Source organism: Anser anser (genome assembly GCF_964211835.1).
Source record: "Anser anser genome assembly, chromosome: 4".
Classification (NCBI taxonomy): Eukaryota; Metazoa; Chordata; class Aves; order Anseriformes; family Anatidae; genus Anser; species Anser anser.
In genome coordinates, this window is record NC_139724.1 from 68,434,415 (window position 1) to 68,448,405 (window position 13,991).

At 41.3% G+C, this 13,991-nt stretch overlaps 1 protein-coding gene across 1 annotated transcript; it reads right to left on the minus strand.

The window, feature by feature from the left end:
- Window positions 1-8,928: 8,928 nt before the first annotated feature.
- Window positions 8,929-13,780, minus strand: ADRA2C (adrenoceptor alpha 2C). The gene has a single exon (XM_083835193.1). It carries the CDS (start codon window positions 13,764-13,766, stop codon window positions 12,441-12,443), a length of 1,326 nt encoding a protein of 441 aa, XP_083691319.1. The 5' UTR covers window positions 13,767-13,780; the 3' UTR covers window positions 8,929-12,440.
- Window positions 13,781-13,991: the final 211 nt, after the last annotated feature.

Below are 13,991 nucleotides of genomic sequence, written 5' to 3' on the forward strand. Positions count from 1 at the left end.
TTCTGAGCTCTACCATCATTTAAAGCAATTGCACTGCAGGACCTTCTATTTGAAAATAGGAGTCTGTAAATGGCAGCTTACAGTCATTTTGTTGCTTTATTTTCTTGTATTCACTGCACTTTTGCAGGGGAGTTGTGGAAAAGGGAAGAAACATATGAAACAAGTAGGAAGAAAAAGAGAAAGGGACATTAAAAAGGTAAAAAAATAACTAATGAGTATTAAAGGGGAGCAGTCAGGGGCCTATAAAACCAATATCTCATTATTAAGGAAGGCAATTCAGTTACAGTCAGTGCATAGACAATTACATTCTTGCCAAGAAACCCTGAGGCTGTTCATGGAACTATTTACCTGAGTATGTGTGCATGTCATTGCGCCTTAAAAAAGGAATAAAAATTGAACTTTAAGACAAAAACAAGCTTTTAAAAGCACATGGTAAATTTAGTTATACATTAAATCAACCTAAGGGATCAACTTACAGTTTTAAAATACTAAATATATATAATATGTAGTATTTCTCCAAAATTAAATTATTTATTTTATTATTTGAGTTGAATTTTTAGCTAGCATATAAAGAAAGTGCTCACCATTTGTTTAGAGCTTTCATGGTTTAAAAATGGCTTATTTCTGATATTTTAATCTTGGGGCATATGTAGTTCTCATTGTAGGATGTGCAACTGCTTGGGAAATAGTTATAAAAATAACTTCAAAGAACACAAACAGAGCACACTGATTTAGAAACCTCACGAGTGCAGCTTTCTGGATATATGTAGACAAAACGTTGACATTTATCATTTCAGAGTTTTTTCCACATTCAGACAATTTGTCATTATTTGTATCCTGAGCAGGAATCATGCTTCCAGGCACCGAACTTGCACATAAGAAACTCCAGAACAAGAGCTGTCTTAGAAACATCAAAGTCTCAATGCATAGGTTGATCCCAGAATCACAGCTCCCCAAGAGATTAATGCCTTCTTCCATGTGCTGTACCCCAGCCAGCAAGAGCATTTGCGCTGAGTATTTATGAATAATATGAACTTAAGCTAAGCAAGAAAATATAAGGCAAGGTTTCCTTTAAAAATCTTTTTTTGTCCATTAGCTACATTAAATCATCAGTTTTATAATACCTTCTGTAGATACATAAAAGAACAACAAACTCAAAGTTTTTACAGTTACTTCAGTGTACGAGAGTTTGGGGAAGCTATGAAAGTTAGATATAAAAGTAGACACTGACTATGCATATTACAACATTTAATTTCCAATTCATTTAAAAGAGAAGCAGAGGACCAGTGAATTCCTTAACAAATAATACCTCAGTGACTGCTCTCAAGTTTTTATTACAGGTATTTCTAATAGTAATTGTCTAGGGCTTCTATAGCACATTTTTTTTTGCCAATAACTCTCAAAGTTATTTATGAACTAAGTAAAATTGTTCATATCCTATAATGAAACAGAGAATATGACAGGTTCAAAGTGCATAGCACACTAAGCTGGAGACCAGGAATGAAACTAAATATGAGTCCTTGTTCAGGCCTGACTAGTGCCTCTGTTGGTAACTTTTTATAAAACAGAATTTTAAGTTTTGGGTCTAAAACTCACATTATTATTCTATCTGAATAGTATCAAAACCTAAACAAAACTGTTGGCTTTTAAAAGTATTTCTGAGTCCTCACTTGGACAGAGAAGGGCCTTCAATAGTTTTCTGAAGTTTCTGAACCTAGGTGGGGCCATGACTATTTCCAAGCACCTCTGAAACTACATAAATAATGGTAGAGGTGGGCAGAAAGAAGTGTTTGGGTTTGATAACTAAACAGAACAGTACCATTGAACAGCAGTAGCAATGGGACCTCTACCCTGTTGATCCCATAAAAGGGTCTAGTGAGGAACAAATGTGCTCCACGGATTCATGATTTTGTTGATTTCCCATTCCCTCACCCTGGTGGGCTTCAGCTGAAGGAGAGTCCATAGACCAGGACTGCAGCAAGGCTCTCCTCTCCTCCTGCTGCAGATCTGACCCTGGGAATCTTATTTCTTTCTGGATTGGACACAGAACAGATAGATACTCTATGTTGTACTCCTGTAAACTAAATCAAGGATTATAAACATTTATTAAGAACCTTTCTTAGCCTTGCAATATATTTAGTAGCAGCCTCATAACAAACCTCATAACTTACATGTAATACACAACTATACTGCCATGCCCTACAAGAGCATCTGTGTTGTAACTGCAGGGAAACATTACCGATGTTTTGAAAGGAAGAAAAGGATTTACAATTCTGGATGTGAAAACATATCAATGACTTCAGCAGCTAGCACCTGATCCTCTGAAATGCCACTAACTTCCGCAGTATGGTCAGTTACCTTCCATGAAGAAATGAATGAGGAATGAAGCAAAAAATGCCATGATCAGAGATTCCCATTAGTCAGCCTTTAAGTCTTCAGCTGAGTATGGAAACATGCTTATTTCCTTGTTATTTTTCCCACTCATGACAGGAATGGTATAAATCATGACTTGGTGCTTTATGATCTATATTCTTCATCAGTTCAGAGAAAGTAGGTCACAAAGACATTTGACATATTTGACTTTCTGGACATAAACATAGTGTCTTGTATTTGGAAAAAAAAAAAGGCAGAAGTTTTTTTTTGTCTTGATTTCTAAAGAAAATACCTGTAAAATACTTTATATGTGTATGTGCTTCTACTCTGTTAAGGATTGAGGCAGAGGCAGAGAAGGAAACATGCCGTAGGTGCCTATAGTTATTAAATTCATTCTAAATAAATAAGAAAAGGTTTTGCTGGACCCCCTCCCCTCCCCCCCGCCCCCCCCCCCCAAAAAAAACTGTTAGGCGGAATTTGCACATGGCAGATACAAAAGTTTTAGAGACCTAAAGATCCAAACAGCCTAAGGAACAGATTAGCAAAGTTTGCCCACTTATAGCAACGCATGTGTGTCTTTCTGTATATAGGCTATTTTGATGCTATCCAGTTATAAGTACTTTCCTTTTGTTTATTAGTAGGATCACATATTTCTTACAATCATAGACTAGTTCAGTTTGCAAGGGACCTCAGGGTGTCTCTAATCCAGTCTCCTGATATGAAGCCAAGCCAGGTTATGCAGGGCATTATCCAGTCAGGTCTTGAAAGCCTCTATGGACACAGGCAGCACAGCCTTTCTGAGCAACTGTGATTTTTTATTGTGACATATAATAAAGGATAAGTAAGTGCATTGAGTTAATTGAGTTGTGCTTGATTAATCACAGAATTAAATAGTTAATGTACATTCACAAGTCCTAATGACTATGTTTACTATTTTTATTCCTAATGTTTATTTTCATATTACCAAAATAGAAAGGGAACAGTTATTCTTGTCCTGTCTTTTTGTCTGTTTGTTTCTGCTCTGAAATAAAGGGAGAAAAAAAAAAAAAAAGTTGTTTCCGTCATTAATAGTAACTGTTGCCACAACAAAAATCTAGTTAATACACACAAAAGTTATGACAATTTTTGAAAACATGGTAACCCAAGGGCAGCCTTGACCTATGTGACTATCAGTTATCCCAAGCTGGAGATGGCAGAGTTATGTAAGAACAAACAGCAGCTGAACTCTTTCTTCAGGAACAGACAGGTTTCTCCTCCTTCAGCATTTACCATGCATGACTACTTTTTAAAATTGCTTCTACCTACTTTGCTACCTTAATACCATATGTGGGGACAACCCCTTCCCTTAGTTACAAAAAGTCTCCCACTGAGTTTGATGGAAATTGACTGGCTTTTCTGAAGGTGGTAAATACTGTCAGGAAGCCTTCTAAGTACAAAATGTTCAACTGGCATTCAAGGTCTCATAATTTCCCTCTTTGGTGATCATTTCATCTGAAAAATATATGCAGAGTTTTGCAGTAGCCCAAAATATTAGTTCCCAAAAGGTATATTGCCTGTTAGGGGGTCCATCCTGCCTAATGTTACAGTAATATATGTTATTTCTTGACTCTATAATATTTATGTTTCATCGGGCTTCCAGGTAATTTTTGGATTTCTGAGGACATAGGTTCAGCAATCTCAAGGGAAGTGACTTTCAAAGTGTGAGAAAAGAATGATCCAGTGATCCATATTATATCCTGAGACACTTGGCAGACCCCAAAACAAATGAGTGATATGCAAGATGCCTGCATCTCTCTCTGATTCTCTGCCTCAGTTTTAGCCTTGACCCATAGATGAGGTTGATTATTTCGGTGTCTAGCTTTTTGCCATCATGGGTCAGATTTTTTTTTTTCCCAGTAGTACTTCTGGAAGTACAGAAAAAGTCCACCCCTTTGCGGTATAAATCATAGGTTGGAGTTATGCCCTGAGGGTACCTGTTCAATACATGGGAAAAATAGGCATCTCAAAGTGGGAATATGAATCCAATACTTGTGATTAAATAAAATTAAAAAGTCCTCAGGAAAGAGTGATGCCAGTGCCTCCTCACAAGCTAGAGAGGTAGTGCCTTGTTTTTTTCTTATTCTGTAAAAGCCAAATGGAATGGTCTGCCCCCAGAGGGAGGCAAGCAGAGAGAAACACTTAGTTTGTGTATCCTAGCAGGATTCATGTGCAAGTTCTGTGGGCATGCAACATTCACAGAGCCAGAAGCAGATCTCTACAGCACAGGCAGAACTTCATAAACGTTTCAGCTTAGCAGGGATCTGAGTCAATAGTGGATTCACAATGAAGGATCCACATAAAGCAGAAGCTTGTTGAGATTTACCTACCTCGATGCCATTAATCTTTTGGTTTCTCATCAGCAAAAAGGGCATGGTAGTCCCTCTATTATGCATAAAGGCATTGACAGACTGAGCATAACAAAGGTTATGAAGTGTTTAGATACGGTGATAATGGAGCTCAGCGCTCAGTGCCCGGCCTCCAGGAGCCTGGAAGTCTCGGCTTTCTGGCTCCTTCCCCAGCAGCCTGCCCAGGAGCTGGCCAGACAAGCCACCTAGCAGTCAGACCAGCAGGAGCCGATTCAAGATTTCCTGGTTTCCATTTTATATGGGGCAAACGGTTACATCCTTTAAGGAAAGATCTGATTTCATCAACCTGGTATTTTTCTGAAAGAAAAAAAAAAAAAAAAAAGAACCATGCCATTCAAGAATTTTTAATCTTTAATCTATTGCTGTGTTTTTAAAACAGTGCATCATGCACCGCTGACATAACATGTGGCAACTCAAAACTAGCAGTCTGATGGACTGACTTAAAGTCTCCCTTTCATCACTGACTGAGATTGCTGCTAACATTAAAAAATAAATGAATATATATATATGTATAACAATACATACCCTAAGGAATGCACATTTATGGACACTTCAGAACTCTGCACACACATATTTATCAGGGATAAAACTCTCCAAGAATAATACAGCATGGCTTGGAGTGAGTCAAGGACTTTTAGCATCACCCCTTGCATGCTTCCACTAGAAGTACTTCCATACAGCACAACACAGCATGGAAGCACCTCACAGGTAGTCTGATGGGGAATCCTCCCAGAAGACCTGGGAGGAGGGCAAGCACTAACTACCCTTTGTAGATCAGATACTGAGACATACAAAGCAAAGGCTCGGCAAGAGTCTCCTGTGTATTGTACTCAGATTGCACACAGGGACTGCTTTAAAGGCTGCAAACAGGGAACAGAAAGACAAAGTGAGACATCTCTCCTGCCGTGTGTGGAAGTGAGACATCTCTCCTGCCATGTGTGGAGTGACTCAAGAGGCTCACATTTTACTATTCTAACCTTTGCTGGACACCTGAAATTGTTCCTCTCTATACCTTCAAGAGCCCCAGCTAAACAGCTCCACACCCTGCTTGCACCAAAATCTGATGAAAGGCTTGCCTGAGAAGCTCTCAGACAGGACCTCCCCTACACAGACAAGATTAAGCCTTTTACTTAATTCAGATTTGGCCTTTTCTTTCAAAATTTAGCTGGAGTGGCAGGTTTTTTTCAGGATTTCTTGTATTCTTCCCAGTGTTTGACATGTATTTGCTTTCCAGACAGAGAATGTCCTTGTGGAACAAGAGTGTTAGTCTACTGAGAAACAAAGAGCTGGATTAAATAAAACATTTATGTGCCTAAAGGAAAAGCATTTCAACTGCACCACCTTTATAAATAGTCTATTGGTGAAAGCACTCAGTGAGGAAGTGGGAGACCTCAGTATTAATTTCTTTCTCCAGTGGACTGAGTTGAAAGGGATGTTGTGCTGAAACTGTTCCCCCATAGAGGAAATCATTTGAGATTTTGGGTCAATGGCACTGAGAACGAAAAGAAGAGAAGCATGTCCCTGCAACCTCAGGTTTGCCTCTGTATGAGTGTGCCAGAACCAGGACATTCCTGAACCAGGCAGGTTTTTATTTCTCTGGCCCATGTCATTTGCTAGACATCACACCAGAAAAACTACTTCTTGTGGCCTGCTTTTTAATCTATTAGAAGGAACGTAAGAGAGCTAATGGAGGGAAATAGAAATCCTCATTTTTACCTGTTGCCAGTAGTGTACAGCTTTCTCTGTCAGCAGAGAGCTATCAAGAAAGAGTATCACAGAAAACGAATGATTGCTGTTCTCAAAAATGCTGAAATGCTTAAAACTAATTGATTTTGATGAAGCAGGCAGCTACATTTGATTTGTGTACTTTACATTCAGGACCTTTCATAAAACATTTTTGTTAGAAGAGGTACATATAGACGAATTAAGTGCTGCTTTACTTTTCATTAGATTTTTCAGAGAAGAATAGTAAATTGCTTTATAGTAGAATGCCATTTATTGACAGAACGGCTCTTTTTTACTACTGAAAACAGTACCGTTAGTGCAGTCTGTTAAAAACAAACTGCAGTTTTGCTTGAATTTGTTTTCCAGGAAAAAAAAAAAAAAAAAAGACCAGGAGGGAAAAAAGGTAGGACATAGGACTAGGAGACCAGGTTTCAGTTCCTAGTATTTTCCATGACTACACTTTTTTTCTTTTCTTTTTTTCTTTTTTTCTTCTTTCTTTTCTTTCTTTCTTTTTTTTTTTTTTCTGTAATACACTGAAAATCTTTACCTTATCAACTGCTGTGCAGTTGAATTAAAAAACATTTGGGATAGTGTGGTGAAGGACATGAGAGAGAAACTACTTAAATTGTCTCCTGTCATACTCTTAAGGCCGTAACTTAAAAAAAGGCAATGCACCAACTATAGGTCTCACTTAAATTCACACCAAGCATGACAGTCACTGTGAGCCCAAGATACTCCAGCCTTTTCCATTAAAAACAGTAACAGAGTTATCACCCTACTGGAGGATCTGGTAAATTCTCTGAGAGACCTGAACACTTTCTGCTTCCTTGAGAAGCAGTGTTTGTATTATTTCCATGTTATGTACCTCCTTAAGTCTTTCCTAGGATTTCAAAGTGATTGGGAAGCCGCAAAATTAGAGCCAGAATGTGACCTGGGGAAATTTCACAATGCACCCATGACTCTTCAAACTGCTAATTACCCCGTTCTCACATGCTTTAAGTGACAGACTCTCTGGTAGTGTCCTAAAGCAGAGATGTGCAAGGTATATAGTAAAAATAATATTTTCTGTGAAAAGTAGACTGAATTCAGTATAGCATTATTGATGATACTTGGCCTTCGGGGTCCACATGCCAAGCTGTATTTTGGCTTAGTTTCAAGGACAGAGGACAAATTTAAGCTAGGTGTTGAACACTAAAGTGAGCAACAACCCCCCCCCCCCCCGCCTCCTATGGCATCTTTTGTATGGACTAGTTGACCCACAGATCTGGAAGGTAAATGAACATTGGCTAATGTGCAAAGAAAAAGCCTCCAGTGTGTTTGCCTAAGGTACAAAGAGGGTAAGTAAATACTAATTCCTCTGGTGCTCTGGGTATTCAATCCCTCACACATTGCACTCCAAAATCTAGAGTCTCTCGCTGCCTTCTGCTCACCAAGATCACAATGAGTGACCGTGAAAACAAACTCACAGATAGCATCTGCCTTCACTTTGCACAAATTGTAGGCAATCCTTCCTTGTCTGTAGTCATACATTAAAGATGGAGCATTCTCCTGAAGTGCATGCTTTTACTGACATGTCCTACAAAATCCTTCTACTTATCAGATGCTGCTCTAATACCAGCTTCCATGGACCGTCAGTTTTCTTCTCCGAAAAACAGATGCAATCAGATAAATACTCTCCATACAACTTATCCTGAAAATACAGTAGGGTTTGTTGCTCTGCTGTAGTGAAAAATCCTGACCCACGCCATCAATGGATTTGAACAGTATGTGAAGCAGAGAGGACTGCTTTCCATCAGTTGTACATTTACAAACATATGTTTACTTATATTCCTCAGGCACATTTACTGGAAAAAAAAAAAAAAGAAAAAAAAAAAAGAGCAATGTCTAAGGAAGGAAGCTCCTAACATCGTTGCCCACACTGAGTAGTTCCCTCATTCACAAGTAAACTCCACTGAAGTTTCTGGGATTACTCACAAAGGGTGATAAAGCTCAGTGTGTGCAAAGCTGTTAGCATTGCAGTCTTTCATCTCAGTTTTACTTCCCAGAAACTGTCAACGTTCTTGGAGCAACATGACTCTTCTGAAGAGAGATCACACAGAACAACAAGGGCCTGGTTCTTATTTTAAACAATAATTTAAAGCTGTGATCCTGTCATATCTCCTATATATAAGGAGCCTTCCATCTGCCCCAAGCCTTGAACAGGCTGATTCTGCAGGTCTTACTCATCCAAAACTCCCACAGAAGAGAGTTGAAAGACAGCAGCATTGAGCTCTTACCCAAGCTAAGTTGTATTGTTCGATATTTCAATAACCAACCAATAGTGGTACTGTTCAGAAAATTGGTTTTGAAATGAAACATTAACTTCCCACTTGAGACTGACAGAAAATATTCTTCTTGGCGAAATGCGCAAATGAACGATTAAAGATCAGGTGCTTGTTAAAATCAATATGGCTTTATAGTAACATTTTGTTCTTTCACAATAGTAAAGAAAAAATAGTGAGTGTTTCAACCAGCTTATCAGATATGATCAGAGATACAATTGGACACATTCGGAACATAAAATATCTTCTCCCCTTTTCTTAGTAAAACCTTCATTGACTGTATTTTTCCTGGAAATGCTATTCGCCAACTTACAGTGGAAGCACAACCACAGTGTGAGTTGCAGAGCTGATAACTTTTTATGAAATGTTAACAACACACGACATGTTACAAACAAATTCCAGTCTTCGGCTATTACAAGTAATAATAGAACACTAATTAAAAAAATAAATCAGCCCCATTTTACTTCCTTGAAGCATATTCAGTAGTTACATTAAAAACCATATTTATAGAAATCCTCTGTATTCACTAATTTAGAGGGAAATGCACTTAAAAGGGGTGTATACTGCACATCTTTATTGATGAATATTACTTTTTAACTAGCTCAGAAGAAATAAGATCCTCTGGAGGCATTGAATCAGATGAGTAACTATGACGAGAAACAAATTAAAACCACAGAAAACGCCCTGTTTTTAAGTACGCTGCTGTACATAGATGTTCAGTATCTGCATCAATCCCTTTTTAGGCATTTTGAAAGGCAAAAGAAAAATAGAAGCATTATTTCCTTTATGTTTATGATAATTACAGAATAATTTTATAGCAAAGAAATTACTTTTAAGGCACATCAGCCATTCCTTACATACTTCACCTCCTCTTAAATCTGTCAATTAAATTTCATTTCCATAGACTCCTTGAATTTTATGAGGAAAAACAAAGGGGAAGGATTGTTCTTACAGGCAACAAATCGTATTTCAAAAGCAGTGCAACAGTAAAACTGTTGTGTGTCTGCAGACTGGGAAACCACTCTGAATGAGCATTAAGTGACAAAAACAGACCCTTATCTTGGTAGGAATGGGTATCTCTAATGAAGCCGTCGAGTAGCTCAGAGGTAGTAGCTATGTACCTTATGTTGCTTTGGTTGCTCTGGCAATTATATAGTTTATTCAGATTAAACAAACCTGAACTTTTTAGCTACGTCATTACTTACAAACAATCTGAGCTTGTCTCAGCTCTTCTTGATGTCAGTTTAAAACAAAATCTCCATTTTACAAAAGAGAAAATGGCTTATAGTTTCCTCCTCTCGGTCAGTCACTATTTTTTCTCATATTTGCCTGTCTCAGGTACACGCTTGTACCAAAACATTTGCAATTTACAAAGGGGCACTCCTGAAAATAAGTTTTAATATGCCTTCTTTAAGTGCATATGTCTAAGCAAAGCTCAAATCCTTTTACAGCTCCAAGCCTTATTTCCAAGAAAGTATCCAATGAGTTACGGGTTTAAGACTTTGAAAGTGTCTGTTGTTTCTTTAGTGAAATCAAGCTAACTTCAGATGCATTTGGTGGATTCATCCTTACTTAGGCAGAACTCCCACTTGAGTTGGCCCTGAAGTTATATTGTTTATTCAATTAACACCAGAATAGTAACCACAGACAACTTGCTTTTTTCCAGGTTTAAGTGAACGAAAAACTGATGAAACAACCAAAGTGATTGCTCTGTCATTTCTACTTCTGCCATAGAGATTTCAAGAGAAAAGAGGCTACAGACACTTTTCAGACAGAAGAGAGGGATTAAAGAAGGGTGTATCTAATGATTCCCAGGTATAGATTTGATGGAGCTGTTTCAAGCAGCCTGCTGTATTAGATTAGATTCCGCTCTATTTTTCAAAGAGCTGTTTACCATGGAAAGGTTCTTTTGAGGCAGATGCCAAATTGTACTGCCTATGGAAGGAGTGATACACATAACAAAATGGAGCAATATTTACCCCTGCAAACAGAATACACACCTCGCAGCAGCACAGCTGGAGAAGGGATGTAAATGTTCAGCTGAGTCTTATACTCAGTATGCATTCAGTGAGGAATGTACAGACAATAGCCCCTGACTGTCATTCTCTTCATTAGTTTATGACATTTAATAAAACCCTGGGAAGTGCAGTTTGCTTTAATAATAACTATTCAAACACTTTTCCACTCCCCCACCCCCCAAAAAATGCAAACAGGAAAAGGGAAAGAAGGCAGCATTAATATTAAAGGTTTGGAACAGCTGCACCTTCATTTTGAGATGTGTTCACACAAATCATTGACAATCTGCAATGTATGCTCCTTATTTATATATATATATATGTGCATGTATATATATATATATAGGATTTAGTTGCTATAAGACCATAAATACAAAGGATTTAAAGACCTCAGTGGTGTGGTGATTGCTCTTCCTCTGAAAATCTGCATAGCAGAGTGCCTCTGACTGCCTGTCTGAGAATGAGAGCAGCATCCATCCTGCCCCTGAGATCAGGCTTTTGAGGGACAGAAAGCTCCCCAGTGAACATGCAAGTTGAGCTAGCTGGAAATTTGTCATTTTTCTTTAACCTCAGAAAATGTTAGTTCATTTCACCAAAATGATTTTGTTTTAATGGAAGTTGGTTTAGGACAGAATCCTTGTCTTAAACAAGTCACCTGCTGCATGATAGTAAGGTGCTTAAGCCACTGATCTGAGACTGATGGAGTATGAATTTACTGCCTGGCGATCCAACAGGGGGAAATAAGGTCATGGGATGCATGTGCTCTTTTTCTTATTTCATGAAAACACACAAGACTCCCAGGTTTGTCCCACTGACACATCAAAAATTACAGGAAGATAGGAAAAATATTTCCCATCCCCAGCTCTATATGCAAAGACCGCTCCAGAAAAAGAAAAAAAAAAAAAAAGAAAAAAAAGGAAAACCCCATACTTGACTTAAGACCTGCGTAAAATCATCATTCAGAAGGTTTTAACAGTACAAAGGTTTATTTAGAAAAGAGTTTGGATTGTTCTTTAGGGTTTTTTGGCAAACATTTAAATCCTTTCATAACTCAAAAGACTGCCAGTGCCTGGTACCTAGCACTTTTCCCCAAATATGCAGCAAAAGCCAATTTCTTACTGGGACAAGCCCACCACAGGCCCCAGCTGCTCTGTTTATAAATCCTCTGATCTGCTATTCCACCACCACTGCCACTTAATCCTTTCCTGTTGATGCCTCTGCTTGTTTTCCCATAAATTTCCAGAGCGCCTAAAAGCTCATTGCCTGCCAAATTCAGTGTCTTAACCCATTTTCCTCTGTGGTTTCCCTGTGCCTTCTGTCAGGGCTCAAAGACAGTCCCTCCCTGCTCTGCTTACCTATCTGCACCCCAGCACAGCTCCTCCAGCACCATGTCGCCGTTCCGCACCACGGTGAATGCACTCAGCCTCCCCGACACCACCCCCATACCCCACACCACCACTCTGCACCACTGAGGCGACGAGCCCTTCTCCTACTCTCTCTGCCCCATCCCCATGTCCTCTTCCCTCCCTTCCTTTTCGGCACAGAGCCTTTTCCTTCTTTTTTAACTCCACTTCTGCTCAAGGCAAATCCATCCCTCCAGCTCAATGCCGGAAGTTCTTCTTCTTCTTCTTAAAGAGAATGTGTTTAAAGGACCTGCGGAAGTCCTGATTGAAGATGGTGTAGATGACTGGGTTGAGGGAGCTATTGCAATACCCAATCCAGAAGAAGAACTTGAAGAGAGTCTCAGGGACCTCACATGCCTCCCGGCAAATACCATAGAGGCTGTAGCTGAAGAAGAAAGGGAACCAGCAAACTACAAAGACCCCCATGACCACGGCCAGCACAAAAGTGAAACGTTTCTCCCGGGCCTGGGTGACCTTCTTACGGCAGATGCTGCTACGCTTCCGGCGACGGCGGTATGAGAAGAATTCCATGGAGCGGTTGCTAGAGCGGGACAGACGGCTACTAGAGTGCTTGGAGGAATATGAGTAGGAGAAGGACTGGCTCTTGCTGCTTTTGCGGGGATGCTCCTCCCGGCTCCGCCTCCGCCTGCTCTCTGAGGTGCTGCTCTCCTCCAGCTCAATGTCCTCCAGCTCAGAGGCTTTTCGCCAGTGGTGCACTGAATAATGTCCGTTCTCTCCCAGCTGCATCCTCAGGGATGTGCAGCCCCCAGCAGCGCGGCTCAAGCCATTCTCAGTCTGGGAGGACCCCTCTGGTATTGTACGCTTCTCAGAGAGAGTCCTGGTCCTTAGCTTGGCCACGCGGTAGATGCGGATATAGACCAACACCATGATGAGGCAGGGGGCAAAGAAAGAGCCAATGCAAGAAGAAAGGATGTACCACGTCTCATCATTGAGCTTGCACTGAGGAAAGACATCTCCTTCGGGGTCCCGGTACATGGAGATCAATGGTGGGAAGGAGATGACAGCCGAAATGAGCCAGACAGTGAGGATGATGGCCTTGATCCGCCGGGGGGTCCGTTTGAGGTTGTACTCCACCGCCTGCGTGACCGACCAATACCTGTCGAGACTGATGGCGCACAGGTGGACGATGGAGGAGGTGCAGAACAGCACGTCCAGCGCCAGGTAAATGTTACACCAAGCCTTGCCGAAGTACCAGTAATTCATAAGCTCGTTGGCCAAGGAGAAAGGCATGACCAGAGTAGCCACCAGGATGTCCGCGCTGGCCAGGGACACCAGGAAGAGGTTCTGGGGGGCTCTCAGCGCCCGGCTGGTGAGCACGGCTATCACCACCAGCACGTTGCCCACGATGGTGAAGACGATGAGGAAGCCCACCACCGCCGCCAGACTGGCCACGGCGGCGGGCGAGTAGGGGGACGGAGGCTTCAGGAGGGGCGAGGAGGGGGCCGGCGCCAGGCTCTCGTTGGGGGAGCCCAGGCTCGTGTTCCCCACCGGCAGCAGATCCATGGTGGGTGTGCGGGGCGCCGGCGTCCTACAGAGCCCCGCCGAGCCCCCGCCCCGCCCCGCCGCCCCGCCGCCGCCGCCCCGCCGCCCTCCTCATCGCCCCCCAGCCGCGCGGCTCCCCCCGGCTGCGCCTCCCCCGGGCCCCCTCAGGGCAGAGCCGGGCGGCGCCGCCCCGCCGAGGCGCGGAGCGCGGCCGCGCTGCCCCCGCCCGGTCCCCGCTGAGGGGAC